The sequence below is a fragment of the Lagopus muta genome, chromosome 16 (genome assembly GCF_023343835.1).
Source record: "Lagopus muta isolate bLagMut1 chromosome 16, bLagMut1 primary, whole genome shotgun sequence".
NCBI classification, from domain to species: Eukaryota; Metazoa; Chordata; class Aves; order Galliformes; family Phasianidae; genus Lagopus; species Lagopus muta.
This window is the reverse complement of record NC_064448.1, coordinates 5,222,420-5,238,245: the sequence shown is the minus strand read 5'-3', so window position 1 is coordinate 5,238,245 and position 15,826 is coordinate 5,222,420. Positions and strand designations below refer to the sequence as shown.

General features: G+C 41.4%; 2 protein-coding genes across 4 annotated transcripts in view; one reads left to right on the top strand and one right to left on the bottom strand.

The window, feature by feature from the left end:
• Positions 1-3,255: 3,255 nt before the first annotated feature.
• Positions 3,256-13,270, top strand: BIRC7 (baculoviral IAP repeat containing 7). The gene is made up of 8 exons (XM_048963386.1): positions 3,256-3,368; positions 5,713-6,238; positions 8,920-9,019; positions 9,254-9,332; positions 9,413-9,458; positions 10,296-10,514; positions 11,660-11,725; positions 12,195-13,270. Exons 2-8 carry the CDS (start codon positions 5,722-5,724, stop codon positions 12,395-12,397), a joined length of 1,230 nt encoding a protein of 409 aa, XP_048819343.1. The 5' UTR covers positions 3,256-3,368; positions 5,713-5,721; the 3' UTR covers positions 12,398-13,270.
• A 1,115-nt stretch (positions 13,271-14,385) lies between these two features.
• Positions 14,386-15,826, bottom strand: part of NKAIN4 (sodium/potassium transporting ATPase interacting 4) — a 47,433-nt gene continuing 45,992 nt past the window's right edge. For 2 of the 3 annotated variants that reach the window (XM_048962912.1, XM_048962913.1), the window contains one exon: positions 14,386-15,710. Coding sequence is in view for 2 of the 3 variants with exons in the window: in XM_048962913.1 (XP_048818870.1) it covers positions 15,697-15,710 (14 nt within the window). In the remaining variant the exon portion in view is untranslated. The remainder of the gene's footprint in view (positions 15,711-15,826) is intronic. The other variant, XM_048962911.1, reaches the window with a different exon arrangement.

Genomic DNA, 15,826 nt, shown 5'->3' with positions numbered 1-15,826 from the left:
TTAAAAGACAGTGTATGTCATATATATATGTATGTCATATGTATATGTCCAAATTCACATTTGTGAATTTATTTATATATATATTTGTGTGTATATATATATATATATATTTGTGGATTTATTTTTTACTTTTGCATTAGGAAAATGTGAGTTGTTGGTACTTCCTGCTAACTTTAAGACCATTTGTCTTGCTGTCTCCAGCTATACTTTAACCTTTGCATTTACTGATTACTTTATTTCCAAATCAGCCTGATAATAGCAAATATATTACGACTGTGTTTACATTCATTTCTTCTTAGAGAGTTTCCAGTCACTGCCTAGCATGTGTGTCCAGTAATCCTTGAAATGAGCTCAGCAATGTAGAATTTACCACTTTCCTCATACAGGGGCATGGTGGTGATGCTGTCAATCCTAGCTGATATTTTCTGTTTCCAACATTTGTTTTTTCTGTAGTTCATTGCACTCCTTGGCTTAAGACAAGCTCAAAAGCTCATTAGGACGCCTTAATCCTCTGAAAAAGAACTAAAAATATACTCAAATTGCTGAAAAAGATAAATATTAGTTGCATAAAACACTTTATTGAATATGGTATTTGCTTTCAATATTTTGGTGGGCTAAAATAAAACCTCCAAATCTATCCTTCAGCATGCTGGCTTATTTCTTTCTTTCTTTCTTCAGCAGACTTGTCCCTTCATTTTCTTCTGCTGCAGTGACCTCAGTAGGAGTACTTCTGAGCTTTCCTTTGGTGGTGAAATGCTCTCTCCAAAAACTGAGCATCTCCCCACAGAAAGCTAACCTTAAGCCTGTCTTGAAGATTGCATGATGTTAAAAGAATGGTGTATTAACAGTAACAACAACAAGACTCACAGCTAATAATCACTGCCAGAAATTTTTAAAATTGTCTTAGGAGCCCCCTTCCAGTTCTTCTGAAATTTAATATTGCTTTTCCCTCTCTAAGAGGCTTGATGGATAGGGAAATGACAATACAGAAAAAGAAAAGCTCGTTCTTGACACTGCCCAAGGCACCTCACAAACCTGACAGGTTACTCAGCTTCCGCGTGTTCAACTTCACCACCTTTTAAATGGAAGTGAAGAATATCTGTGATGTATTTTGAGAGATTTGCCCTCGAAGCAAAGCAAACATGGAACCATATCTCCAGTCACCATCACCCCAGGGGCTTTCCCTAGCAGCAATGTGGTTGCAAAGGCTAGGCAACTCAGTACACCTCTACCACAACACTGCAGTGCATCACAACTACCTTCCATGTGCCACAGTCAGATCTTTTAAGCTTTCTGTGACAGCTTCCCTGACATCTGCCTTAAGACTGTTAACATGCTTCATAGGCATGGCCATGAAATAGGCAGATTGAGGAGCCTCCCACGTTCCCAACACTTCCCGAGGTCACATTTAGAAGAAAGTTGCTTAGAAGCAGGTCATAGCTTGTAAAATACTTCCTGAGAACAACTAATGATTCTTACCTATGGGCAGGTGATTTGCAACTGCCCATTAATAGAGCCCTCACACAACCTCTGTAGGAGGGATTTGTACGTTCTGTACTTCACATTTTTACGATATATTCTTCAAGAGCAGGAGATGTGGAGCAGATGAAAATGTGGATTACATATAAACTCATGATGGACAAATTAAAAAGAGCCAGTTCCACGTGTTACAGTTCTGTACATGTTGCATATAAGTACTGCCCCCTACTGCTCAAGGGATTTTCATAAACGTATTTAATTTTTAAAAGTTTCAACTTTTTAAAGTAAAATGTTTGCAAAAGCTTGCCTGTAAGAAAAGGACACGTGGATCTTTTTTCTTAAAACAAAAATCTCAGTTTATCGTTTTTTGCAAGCATAAGACACCTGTGCCCATTCTCTTGCTAATGGGCAAATTATGCTTTCCCAAAGACATTCTTCAGAATAAGCTGCGTGCATCTTCTCAGCCACAAAAGCCATGGAGATAAACACATTTCCAAGTAATTGCACCTTTCAAAACTGACCTTAAAATTCTTTATTCTGAATTATGACTACAGGAATGCAAAGGAATAGGAAGATTTCAAATCGTAGAGACGTGATGGTAACAAGAATTGGTGTTAATTCCCAAAGTAAAAGCAAAGCAATCAAGCATTCTTCAGTGAATTCTTGTTGATATTATCTGTTCATTTCACAGTACATTTTCTTGGAAATTTTAAGGTGCAAAACATGCTTGTGTGAGAGCAAGGTGAAAAAGATAAAGTAACGCCATTGTGGTCAGAGCATTACTGCTGGTGCTCAGGGCTGTCACCATTCTAGGGAGCTGCTGTCGCGCCCTTGTGTGACGTGCTCTGAAATATTTGATATATGTCAGAACTTACATCCAAACAACCTCCTTTTAGAATGTGGTTGTGTTTGTCTCTGCTTTTGTATCAATAGAAATTAAAGAAAAAGCTCATAGTTGCACAAAATGTTATCAATTTAGCAAAAAAACATGCTTTCCTGTTGTGGTATAGAATAGTGTCATCTGCTCTGGCTTGAAAGCAACTCCCTCTTAATACCTCGTTGCAAAAGCAATATTTGAACCTGACTCAGCAGACAATAAAATCCCTCAGTTTCCCTGTAGCTTCTGGAAAGCTGTATTAAGATGTCTGTGCATTTGCCATGGAGGAATATTTTTCTACTTCAAGACTGCATTACAATGCCAGATTCCAAAGGGGTTTTAATAGACACCAGCATCAGACTATAAATCCTTAGACCAGGTTTGTGAGCTAGGAAATATACTGGTCCTTATTTTAGGGACAAGAAAGCTGAAGCACAGAGTCTTCAAGCCTTCAAGCAAGTACTTAATTGCTTCTTATTAGAAAGTGGATTTAACATCTGCAAAATCGGGGGCACGCTGAATGTGTTTGTACTTGAAGTGTGTAACAGATCCATCCCACTTTGGAGTCATTAAGCTGAGCCCAGTGCCGTGCACAACTCAATTGTTGCTACCTGTATGGATAGCGATTCATCTGTATGTCTTCACAAGTGCTGAGGTGCATTCTGTTTCTTGGGGTTTTAACCTCACCACAAGACTGAGGTATTTCTAAGGGACTCGAACGATTACCTTCCACAAGAAACTTGAAATTAACTCCCTATCTTTCCCTGGTGGCTCACACTTATAGAGATGCAAATCGGGCCACTTAGCCAATAGTGAATTTCAAAACAAAACCAACCAATCAGGGGAAAATGAAGCGTTTAAAATGGCCTCAGTGGCAGGTAGGGTCACTTACATCTCGTAAGAGTTTTAGCTGCTTTTGTGGAAGGTGTGTGTGTTGCTGAGAGGAGTATAGGCTTGAGCCTTGTGGGGTTAAGAGAGGCTGTTCCTGGTTGTGATTTGTTGTTTGCTTCAGGTAAGCAAAGCTCTTTTGTTGTTTAATAACTTTTCTACTGCTTTTGTTAGAGAGTATGGTTTCTATTAACTGTGGTGTTGCTTTAAAAGTAGGTTATGGAGTAAAGATAAACAGTGTTTAATAGGAGAGCATTCTCTCTTACTCATGTTATAGTAACTTCAAGTTTCAGTTGAGAGACCGTTGTTATTAGTTATCTCTGTGCTTTGCAAAGAATCAAATGTCTCTGAACCACGGCATGTTTTCCATACTGAAATACCTTTTCTTCCTCCCTGGTTGTGCTTTAAAAAACAAACAACTTACTTCTCCTGTGAAGTGTTAAAGTGTAGTAACTCCATCCTTTTCTTTCTGTAGCTTTGTTGTGAGGCTTGTTACAGTGCTTGTAACATGCTCTTACAAAGTGGAAATAGCCTATAATAATTCTTGGTCATTTTCTATGTGGAAAACAATGCTTTTTGTCTTCTGAAGATCAAAATTCTCATTTGGCCTGGGCCCGTGATGAGAGCAGCTCTCCAGCTGTGGATCTGCAGCTAACACTGAGTCTCTGTCACTTTTCTGTGTTTTGAGACCCAGAACCTGCTGTGCAGGTTGAAAAACTCTGCTTGTAAACTGCTCAGCCAGTGAGTTCTGCTGTGTGTTGATGCTAATGCAGCTTCTTGGTTTGTCTTCCTATGGATTTTACTTTACATCAGCAGTGTAGTTCTCAGTAACTGCTACAACATCTTAAACAAAAACAGTTTCTAAAACAAGTATGTAGAGTTGTTTTCCTTGAAATTGTCTTCCACAATTATGGTTATAGGAAAAAAAACTGATTTCTAATGAACTTCCTTTTCCTTGCTTGTTTCTGTTGAGAAGTGTGAAGCTGAGCAAGCATCCTTTTGGCCTTTAAGATCTCACTGTGCAATACCTATGATAAACAGATTTATTAAGTTTCCCTACAGGTCTGGCAACTAAAATGCCCTGTAAGTTTTTTCCCTGTGATGTCCTGCAGTGCATATTTCAGAGGAACAACCCTTTAGAGATGCTGGTGGCCTAAGTGCCTCTTAGGTCTTATATGACTATGCTTGCTGCAGAGTAAGCTGCTATACTGGTGTGCTTTGTGTAAACGTTTTTTATAGTGTACTCAGTGTGCTGCAGTAGTTAGCTTGCAATTTAAACTCTTGGTTTGTATGTCAGCTTTGAAATGATGTATTTCTTTAGGTGTGTAAGTGTATTTAGTTTCTAATCTGCATGTGTAGTGCAATGGCTCTGAGTGCTTAAATGCTTGTTTATGACAACCAGAAGTCTCCTTTTCCTTGGGAGGAGCTGACCTACTGGGTTGGGTAGTGAAAGGATTTTCAGGATGCTTAATTCAAAAAATAACAGTAAACTGTATTTGTCATTTAGTCATATCTGCAGTGATTTCACTCCAAGGGGATTCCTTTAAGTATTAGTTAAATTGGTTAAATTCTTGGCTGTGTAACTGTGTGACCTTTGGAGGTGTATTTGCTGTCCACGTAACCAGCATTAGAAGCAATAGCTGAGTTGTCTTAGCTTAATTGTGCAGGGAAGGACTTATCTCTGGAAGGATGGGGGCTTGGAGGAGTTGGAATTCAATAGCTTCATATTCTGCCTGTGTTGCTTCTGTGCAAGAAGTTTCATGTCTTACCTTTCCTTGACTGACTCCTCCCTCTAGAAGCTGGACTTAATTATTTTAGATTGCTTCCTGGAGGATAGTCCATAATAGAGACATTTCTACATGTAATGTTTAATTCTCATAATAAGGCTCTGAGAAATCTGCTCATATCCTGCAGCTGCTGATATCCTGCAGCACTTAGCTGTTAATTGGATATTGAGAGGATGCCTGTTTGAGTGTGGCTGTTCTTTATGTGTTCTTTATGTGGCTTTATGTGGTCCCTTCTGAAAGGGTTGTTGTGTTTTTACTGTCTTTCTGGGGTGGGCTGCAGTCTTTTTTTGATGTTAAAGTCTGAACAAAATAACTGGGGATTAAATACAGTCTGAAAGCTGGATTGGCTCAGCAAGAGGCAGTGTAGGTTTTGCCCTCCCCCTCTATTATTGTTCCTGCAAGCCTCTCTCCTGTGAATTGGTTGAAGGGATCAGAAAGTGCGAGTGTCTTCCTTTCAGACTTACTAGTGAGGATTCAGCAAAACTTGAGCAGCAAAGTCCAGAAGCACCAGACCTCTGACTGAGCTGCAATTCTGAAACAAGCTCAGCTGTGTAAAGACCACGAGCATTCCAGAATATGCATGGGGATGAGCTGTGGGGATGTAGAACAAATAACACAGGGTGAGTTCAGCCTGACACCAGGAATCCAGCTGACTGCTCTGGATTCTCATTCCTCTTTCAGGACGAGGACATGGCAGACACAGCACCAGCAGAAGGGACTCATCTCAGGACTACTTGCTGCCAGCTGTTCAATTCCAGCATGAGGGACGAAGCAAGGAGGCTGAGCACTTTCTCACAGTGGCCACGCAGCTCACCAGTGTCTGCCTGGGATTTGGCCAAGGCTGGCCTTTTCTTTGTGGGTCCAGGAGATCAAGTACAGTGCTTCAGCTGTGGTGGCATCCTGAAAGACTGGGAGCCTGGTGATTGCCCAATATTGGAACACCTGAAGTTCTTCCCTTTCTGTGAATTCATTTCTCATGAAGCTATTTGGGACCGACAGGTTTGCACTCGGGGAGTGTTTGACAGTGTAGATGGGCAGTTCCTCAGCCTCTTGCAGAGGATAGACAGTGAGGAGACAGCCCTGCCCAACCAACCAGAATACCCAGAAATGGTAACAGAGGAGATGAGACTATCAACATTTCAGAACTGGCCACGGTATACTGAGATGCATCCTGAGCAACTGGCTAGAGCAGGATTCTTCTACACAGGTAGGAACACCCGGTAAAGTCTCTTTTTTTCTTTGTCTGTGTAATGCTGTGAAACTACATTCATAAAATTCCTGTATGGGGCATTCACAGTTGAGTTTTGATTTACCATGCCAAATGTTGGAAGAATTGTCACTTCTTAGCAAGAGCTAGAAAGGGAGAGGAGCTGAGGTAAGCTCAGTTTAGCTGGACTGTTTAGCTGGACTGCTCTGGAATGCAAATAATGAAGTCACTGGAGGTTCTGTGAACAGTATTTAATGGTGTAGTGTGAATGTTACATTGACACTGTAGGTCAACAGAGAAAAATGTGTCACAAAAATGTGTTTGAAGGCTCTGGAGTAAATGTGATCCCTTGTAAAGCAGAATGTATTTGTTTTGCTCTTACACTGTGCCTTCATAAAAGCAAATGTGTTGCAAGGGTACTTTCTACTACTATCTTGGTTCAGATTCAGTATCCCATAGTAACTTAAAATGGTGGTTGGTGTTGCTGTTGTAGGTACTGCTTGTGACTTCATGCTGAAATGTTTTTAACACTTTAGTGGTGAGTCTCTTCTGGCTCTGTTCTGATGGTACGAGTGTAAACCAGCTGATACTCTTATACCAGCTTGTAGCTACCTAGGCATCAAAGAAAGCTTACTGAATTTGCAGCTTTTTTCCTAGCTCAAGCACTACTTTAATTACTGCATTTTCTTAGCTCTTATTCAAGTCAACTTTTGAAGATATCACTGTGTATTCATGTTCTTGCTTGTGCAAATACTTGCAAGTGCATCTGGTACAGTTATAAACCACATCCTTCTGTGTGTTCCATTCTGTCTTACCACTTGGGCAGAATTCACTTCTGTGCTGGTATCTGGTTTGGATGCTGATGAGTCCACTAAGTCTTTTCTTACTAGCAGGAATGGAAAGGCAGTAAGTTTTAAACCAGTTTTTACCAGAATGAGAATGTGTGCTTAAAGATTCAGCAAACCTATTTGTTACCTGTGCTTTTAGAAGAACCCAAGGCACTTCTTGATATGCTGTGCTTCATAAGCTCTGTCTTGCACTCCAGCCTTCTCAAAAATAAAAAAATGCAAACTTGAATAAGACTTGTAAGGTGGCAAATTAGGCTGTCACTGTGGTTTGTTGCCATAAGGACTTGTATTACCAAACTAAAAATACTTTTGAGTAAAATATGCAATATTTCTTGTATGCATGTAAGTATACATCCTCAGCTGTTTCTCCTAGAGAGGGCTATGCTGGCTAGGAAGCATGTCTGAGTCAGTACTGTTTCCTGGATTGAGAAGTTGGAAAAAACTTTACAGTACCTTCATGATTGACTGCAATTCAATACTGTGTGTGGGGGTGGGGAATCCTTGCTGTCTAATATAGTGATACTTCTGTTGGAAACATCCTTTCTTCCATATGGTAAAGGAACCTATTGGTTTCATATTTGCAGATTAGGCTTTATAGACACTTCCATGTTTATTACTGAAACAACTTCTTGTGTGTGTGGGGAGGGACTGTATATCCCAAATGTCTCATGCCCTCACTGCTGAAGTGAAACTGAATTGCCTTTCTCTAACTACTTGGTGAAGATGGAAGGGCAGTCTTCCTTGTGGTGAATTTGAGATGTGGCACAGCAACATGCACACTGGAAAGTCTAACTGATCTGATCTTTCTGTCCAGCTGGAGAAAGTGGCTGGCTTCTTAAGTCAACTTCTGTTTAAGTCAACTTCTGTGAGACTTTCACTGAAACTGTAACCTTGCTGTAAATCCAGTTAAATACTAAGAATCTGCACCTATCTGCTCAGGGTGCAGCAGTGGAGGTGAAGCAGCATGTAACACGAGCAATATAGGCAGTACATCTGATCTACTGCTTTTGTCTTTTAAGCTGTGAAGCATAAAAAAAGAGCAGCTTGGCCAGGAGCACAGAACAAACTATAAAGCAGTGTCTGGAGCTGAAATCCCATTTCTGTTGGACTGGGTCACTTGTAGAGCAGCTGAGTAAGAGCTCAGCAGAGAGGCTCACTTTAGGGATCATTAGGAAGCAGTCTGTTCTGGCACTCTCCTGCAGTTACTTGAGCTGGAGAATTCTGGAAATGAGCACTCAAACAGTTCTCTTAACACAAGTGTGTTTGGAAGATCATGTCTGTAACCCACACTTACTGGCAGACTTCACTGAAATTTTCATCAACCTTCAGATAGGGCACTCGTAGACAGTTCTTAACTGTGCTTGGCTTTAATTCCACCTCTTGGATGGTGAGTTGAAGCACAGTAGCAGGGTGGGATAGCTTGGGAATGTCCTGTGTCAAATTTTTATGCCTTATAAACCAGAAGCGATGTATGCTGACTACACCAGCTATTGATTTATGGCAGGTCATGGTAAGGAAATGTTCATAGGTACAATTACAGCTGTACTCTAAATCCTGGCAAGAGGGAGCTGGATGGTTGGTGTACAAGTGAACTGTGGTGCTCCCATGCATACTGCTTGTTACCTTGTGACCCAGTTCTGGAATCAGCTGGCTGCAGCTGTGGGAGTTCTGTTGTCTTTGTGCCCCTAAACAACTTGTGTGATGCTGATAAGCTGTCATGTGCTCCTCTGTTCTGTAGCCTGTGATTTGTGCTCAGTCTCCCCAGGTTCTGATTAGAGCTAGGAGAGCATAGGTTGTATCAGATGGTAAACTGTCTTGTAATGTCTTTTACAGGCCAAGGTGATGTGGTGAGGTGTTTTTACTGTGATGGAGGTATGAGGAACTGGGCATTCGGAGATGACCCTTGGAGGGAACATGCCAAATGGTATCCAAGGTAAATATCTTGGCTTACAAGTGTCCCTTGTAGCAAGACCAAGAGACACATGTGCATTCCACTCAGTTACTCTTCTGTTTTGTAAGGCAGAAGTACTACCAGCTGAGAGTCACAGGTGTGCTGGTAATGGCTCATAAACTGATGGCACTGCTTGATTCTAAGCTTAACCCTACTACCTTCTTACCCACTCTTAAGAGGTTCTGCACAAATACATTGAAATCTTTCTGCTTGTAGGTGTGAATTTTTGTTGCGATCAATGGGGAGAGAATTTGTCAGCAGTGTTCAAGAGTCCTTTGCCAGCACTCCACCTCCAGTGAGTCATAAATATTTTGTGTGTAGTGAATGAGAGTTTGTTGGGAAGTTCTGAGCACATTTTTCTTGTGGCATTTTCAGAGAGATTCCAGGGATCAGATGGGACGAGGGTCCTCTGCTTACCAAGGTTAGTGCTGTTCTGTTTAAGTGTTGTATCTTTTTCTTCTACCCCACTCTTGCTTGTATGTTCAGAGTTGGTGCTTAATGTTCTGATATTTTAGAAGCAATTCTCCTTTATTCTTGGGAAATGGTCTCTAGCAGAAGAAGTACTTGTTCTTGTAAGGCCTCCTAGCCTGTTTAAGACCAATTGTATTTAGCTAGTCTGGGTAACGACTTGTTTGTCCCATCTTACTTCTACTTGTCAGTTCTGTGATGCTTGTCTGAATCTTTTAGACTACAGCATTTTAAGCAGGCCAGAGAATAGCTAGAAGGTCCCTGCTGTTTATGAAAGCATTAGCCTTGGGGATCTATCCTCATCTGCTACTGGAAACTTAAGTAGGTTAACCTTGGCTCCTGTAACTGTGGAAAAGTGATTTTTCTCATTCTCTTGAAGATCCTGTCTGATAGGTGAGCTTAAATCTTTAAGCCTTTGAATGAACTGCCAGCAGAGTTTTGCATTTCAGTATTTACTGATGAATGTTTCAGCTAGACTGAGGCAGGAGAGGTGTAAATTGAGAGATTCTACTTGATCTTCACCAAAACAGTTCTGATATTTTGGCTGTTGGACTGGAGCAAAAAAAAACCTGATGCTGGAGAATGAAACACCTGAAGTTACTCTCCTGATTCTTATGAAATTGCTTTTGTCTTGGCTCTTCTGAGTTATTGGAAGTGGAAACTGTCTATCTTGATGTTACTTTATCTATATAGATAACCTGAATCTTTGGAAATTAATGCCACTTTATATGTAATGGTTTCAGAGAGTAGCATACTGTTTTTTGTGAAGAGTCTGTTTACTACTTTACAGATCTTTTAAGGAACTGGAAGTTGCAGACTCTTCCTTCTCTGGATCAGTTTTCTGTAGCACAGAATGTCCTGGAGATGGGCTTTAACCCTGCTTGGGTTGCTAGCCTGGTAGAGAATAAATACATACTGACTGGGACTTTCTACCTTTCTGAGTCTGAACTGATTTCTGATCTGCTTCGGTCAGAATGGGAAGAGAGCAGCAGTGCAGAGGAAAACAGAGGTATGCCTGACTGATTTGCCCACCCACATTCTTGGTGGATGTTCAACCTCTTACTCACTTTATCTTGAGCACTGTTATGAATGTCTTGTGGGTCTGCTTTCCCTCTTCCTAGACTGGAATTAAGAGTAGGTACATACCAAAGGCTGCCTTCCTTTGAGAGGCTGAAGAGTGAGGTACTTTTAAAGAAACCTGAAGAGTCTGTTATTACTGGAGTAACTGATACAGATACAGGAAATGTCTCCAGTAGGCTGTGGTGCAGACATCTTTGATGTTTTCTGCAGCCCTTAACTGCAGTAGCAGGTGTGCATTATGTGGGGCTTATGCACAAATTGCCATCCTTGGGTGCAGCTGACTAAGGCAGTTGCCCGAAGCAAGGCTTTTTGGACAGGTACGTTTAAGGTCTATTTAAGATTGCATCAATGACTTCATTAGAAATAGCTGCACTTTGGCTTGGGTACTACATTTTCTACTTGGTTTATCTATGTCTATTTTGTGGTGTCTGCTGTATGGAGTCTGATAAGTGAAGTTTATTTGAAGATGTTTCCTGCTAGCCTTTCTTTAGTAGCAAGTCTGCTTTTTAAAGCTACTGTCTCCATATTGGTCTGCTACATTTGTCCAGACAAAAATGAAATGACTTCCACAAGACTGAGAGTGATGAAACAGTAGCAAAGGAACAGGAACAAGCAGCTGATGACTCTTATCTGATGGAACTGTGGAATCATCACAGAATGGTCTGGGTTGAAAAGGACCACAATGCTCATTTCATTTCAACCCCCTGCTATGTGCAGGGTTACCAACCACAGACCAGGCTGCCCAGAACCACATCCAGCCTGGCCTTGGGCCCCTCCAGGGATGGGGCATCCACAGCCTCCTTCAGCAACCTGTTCCAGTGCCTCACCACCCTCTGAGGGGAGGGTGGAGGGGAAGCTTTGAGAAGATGATAGGCATAGGCATGTGTTAACCTCCTTATGAGGACATACTGACATAAGCACCAGGGAACATCAGCTTGACCAGGCTGAGTGTGTAAGGTTGACAATTCTGTAAAGACTGCTTGACTGAAATAAGGATATTTCAGCTCTTTAAGCAGCATTGTCTGAAGAGGGTGGGGAGGAATATGTTTAATGCCTTCTTTCCTGGTTAAACAGATGCGGTTCAGAGAGAGGCTGAAACATCAAGTTCAAGAGGAGAAATGCAACCTGTGCAGCAAAAAGGTGCACTGGGGTGACTGGTGGGGGAATTACGTGCAGGCATAATGAGGACAGCTTTTGTAGTAACAGTATCATGATGGTTGTATTTCTCCTTAGTCTTGGAAAGGAGCGTGCAGTAGCCTGGACTGTGGCTGAATGTAGAGACCTTACTCAGGATTTAGAGCTCCTTTGTGATGCAGACTTATCTTAAAACAGTTTGGGTTTTCTTTAATCACAGATATATATTGAAGTACAGTGATACTGATACACCCTGCTCAGTGTGCAATGTGCAGGTGTACCAAGTCTTAAGTAGATAAGCTGGAGTTCATAACAGCTGTAGCTAATAATGCTTAAGTGAAATCTGCTTGAGAAAAGTACTTCTGCTGTCATTCTGGAAAAAAGGAGCAGTTGCTCTGACTTTTTAACAAAATGATCTGCTCTCTAGAGCTGTTACAGCATTAACACTATGGGTTTTCTTTTTTCTTTTGTGAAGAGGAGTCTCCATTGAGCACAGAAGAACAGCTCCGACGCTTGCAAGAAGAGAAGATGTGCAAAGTGTGCATGGACAGGGATGTGTCTGTTGTATTCGTTCCCTGTGGCCATCTGGTAGCTTGTGGAGAATGTGCCCTCAACTTGAGACTGTGTCCTATCTGCAGAGCAGTCATCCAAGGAAGTGTGAGGACTTTCATGTCCTGAACCACAGTGTGCAAAAAGGAAAAATAAGTGTCTAAAATACACTCCTATGCCAGCAGAGAAAGAAACCATTTGTTACTGGAGCAATCTTGTTTTAGGCCAAGCTATCCTGCAAACTCCTTTCTTGCAGTGCTTCCAGTAAGAGCTGGTGATTAGCTCTGATCTTGCTGTAGGACTGCTCCAGAAAAACTACGCCAGTTTTTTTCCTTCAAAATGAGGTTTTTGCTGAAGGTAATCCTCCAAATACTTGTTCTCAAACAAATCCCTTTTCTGCACTGAAATCAAGAGCTGTGTTCAGCTGTCTGTCTGGTTCTCTTCATTTAGTAGTTTAGAGAATATCCTGCTAGGGCTGATGGATTCCTTCAGAAGTGTGGGTAAAATTAGAGTATTTTTATACCAAATGCATTCAGTAGTAGCTAGGATGCTCAGTAGGAATGTATTGAGAGGGGGGAAATAGAAAGGAGAATCTAGTTCTTCTGAGGTTGAATTCTGTTTTTTTTTTTTCTGTTGAATTTTCAACAGTTGGAGAAACTATTTTTAACAGTACTCAAATCTACTTAACCCTGCTCTGTTTCTCCAACCTCTTTGCTCTCAGCTCATTATCCTAGGCAGATGTTGAGAGACTCTCTGGAGCTCTCGGTCACTGGATCTGAAACTTTCTTGTGAGGCCTCTTCACTGGCTGTTAAGGTCTAATCTTTTGCTAAGAGATTTTTTTTCAAAGGAAACTTTTTTTAGGGCTTCTGTTTGCTGGCTAAACCAGTTTTTAAATAGATATTCTATCATGTAGTAACAGACTTGTAAGCATGCTAACTGCAGGGAAGATGTTTTTAAATTTTTCTGTTCTGTTTAACTGAATAAAAGGCTTGTCTTATGAAGGTCTGAGTATCTGATTCCAGTATAATGTCCTACTGGTGGGGGTGGGATCCTGGAATATTAGAGGGGAACCAGACATAGATATGGTTGTGAAGGATGGAAACTCGTAAGTGGGAGAAGCAGATTCTCACTGTCCATTAATTTCCTTTGAAATACAGAAGACAGTGTGGGATCTCCAGATTCCTGGCTGCAAGGCAAGGGAGGATAAGGACCAGATATGTGAAGTTGTGTAAGTGAGAATAATTCTTCATCTGAAATTGATGGAGAACTTTAGTACCTGTCTCTTAAATAGCATCTATGGAGACTGGAGCACAGGCTCTAACTCTGGATGCCAAACAGGACTGAAGTCTCATCCCTAGGCCATGTGAGGGGGAAGTATTCTTCATTTTTCTTTTCAGGAGAAGGTAATTCTAATGCAGCTCATGGCAAAGATGAAACCACCAGCTGAGCAGGTTAAACTCTCAAACTCTGAGGGTTGGTGGATCTTTGGTATCTGGCAGCTCTTGTAGGGAAGAGTTGTATCACCATGCTAAACTAAGTGTTGTGGCAGGGCTCAAGCTATCATTGCCTTTATTTTGCCACTATAAGTAACAGCAAAAGCTGCCTGCATTGTAAGTGGATGTGCTAATCTGTGAAGGGGGGAGTGAAAAGTAGTTCAGTGTTGGAGTAGTGCTATTTCCTCTTAAACATCAGCTCAGAGCCTGGAACGTAGCCGAGCATCAAAAGGACTACAGGGTGTGAAATTGCCCAGCTATTTCTGGGATTTTCTTGTAGGTTTTTAAGTGTTTCTATGGAAAAAATGGCCCTTCAGGAGCAGGTACAAGTTTTTTTGCTGGTTGAAGTCCCAAGTGCTTCCTATCCCCAATAGAGGGCACTCCTAGCCTCTGCTAAAGGAACCCCCTTGTGGAAAAAAAGCTGTTGCTCCTTCATCTCGTGGCATGCTGGAGATGCAGGCATCTACAAGTCGCTGCCCTAGCAGAGTATGGGGTTTTGTGTAGTCTTGCAGTAGTTAGGGTAAGTCTACTGCAAGCAGACCAGTAGGAGAGTTTTGTCAGAGTGCAAAGGATAAATGTTTCTGCTAACAAAAACTAGAGGAGGTACAAAGAAAAGTGCATCATTGTATCTTTGACTTTTAGCACTTAATGTTTTTATTTTTTTTAATCACTTCCTTGCACTTTGCTTCCCTAGCTTGGCTTCTGGCTTGGCTCTTTTGTAAAGCATTATTCAAGAATCCCAAATGGTTTTAGGCTAGACAACACAAAGAATTACAACAGCTTGTGGAATGCTTCAGCCAAAGAAAGCCATGGATGGCAGACAAGCACTCTTTTCCCCTGCTTGAGGCTTAACATCCTGGAAGATATAACTAACAAAAGGGATGCTGGTTTTTTTCTTTTTAATTATTTGCTGCAGCTTATTAATGCAACTTAATTACAGTTCTATTGCCCCTTTCTTCCTCCCCACTCCCTCCCCTCAAAATTATCCTGTCATTAAAAATACTTTCCAGCAGGAAGCTGTTGGGCCTGTGCCTGGAGTAAGTGTGGCTGCTTGGCAAAGAAAGCAGGTACAAAAACATGATCCACGAGGAACTAGGCATTTACCAGTGTCCTGCAGCAGGTATCAGTTGTGCACGTGGCTATACCAGTAACTTAATGTGGGTAGACAAACCCAGAGTAGGCTCTAGCTGCTGTAAGTTTGGCATGTTGCAATGGGTTTAAGTTCATACCAAGTACAGATTTGGCAATTGTACTAGTTCATTTTTTTTTTTTTAGCTGTTCAGCATTTATAGTAGTTAAATCACAATGTTAGAATCCAAGCCAAATTCCTTACTACTAAGGAGTAGAGAATGAGGGAGTCTTGGACAAAAGGGAGAAAGGGCAGATCTCTTATCTACAACATTAAAAAAAAAAAAAAAAAGGTGGGGTGTGTAAGAGAGCCTAAACTCAAATAGCCCTTGCCCAGTTTTATACAGGCAGGGAAAAGCTGAAGTTGTATTAAGGGGATTTAGGCTCTTTCCAGACTGAGGAAAGGAGAGAGGGAAGAAACTAACTACAAAACATGAGATGTCCCGGGGTGTTGCAATGTTTCCTTCTCTGTGGATCCATGGTGGAAGGAAGCAGCTCCGACTTCTCCTGCATCTCTTGAGACAGGCTCCTAGTGAACTTCTGCCTGAGGATTTCCAGTCTGTGCCATTTGGCTAGAACCACCCACTGTGGTAGGAATGGTTCATCAGGGCACTTGTAGAGTTAAGAACAGACTGTGTGGTCATTCTTCAATGTACATTCATTTCATTTGAAAAGAAGACAAGGAACAAAAAGTGGAATGGAGTTCACCATCCTGCATTTCCTCTGCCATAGACCCAGGCCACAGGGGATTATTTCCTGCAGCACCTTTGGTGGAGTGCAAGATTTATCCATCCTCTGGCTCCTCCTCATTTACGCAGGCCTGTAGAGTAGAAAAAGCGAAGGCAGGATATTAATGCAGAACAAAACATTTTTATTACTTAAGGTAACAAACTGGAAATAATAAGGACAAAATTGTTTTTTCTGTTCCAAGCTTGT

What these genes read in the sequence shown, in the direction of transcription:
- BIRC7 (XM_048963386.1), top strand. Translation starts at nt 5,722, where the DNA reads ATGGCAGACACAGCACCAGCAGAAGGGACTCATCTCAGGACTACTTGC. An exon ending in AGCAGGATTCTTCTACACAG is followed by an intron (nt 6,239 to 8,919) that starts GTAGGAACACCC and finishes TGTCTTTTACAG; the next exon opens with GCCAAGGTGATGTGGTGAGG. An exon ending in CATGCCAAATGGTATCCAAG is followed by an intron (nt 9,020 to 9,253) that starts GTAAATATCTTG and finishes TTCTGCTTGTAG; the next exon opens with GTGTGAATTTTTGTTGCGAT.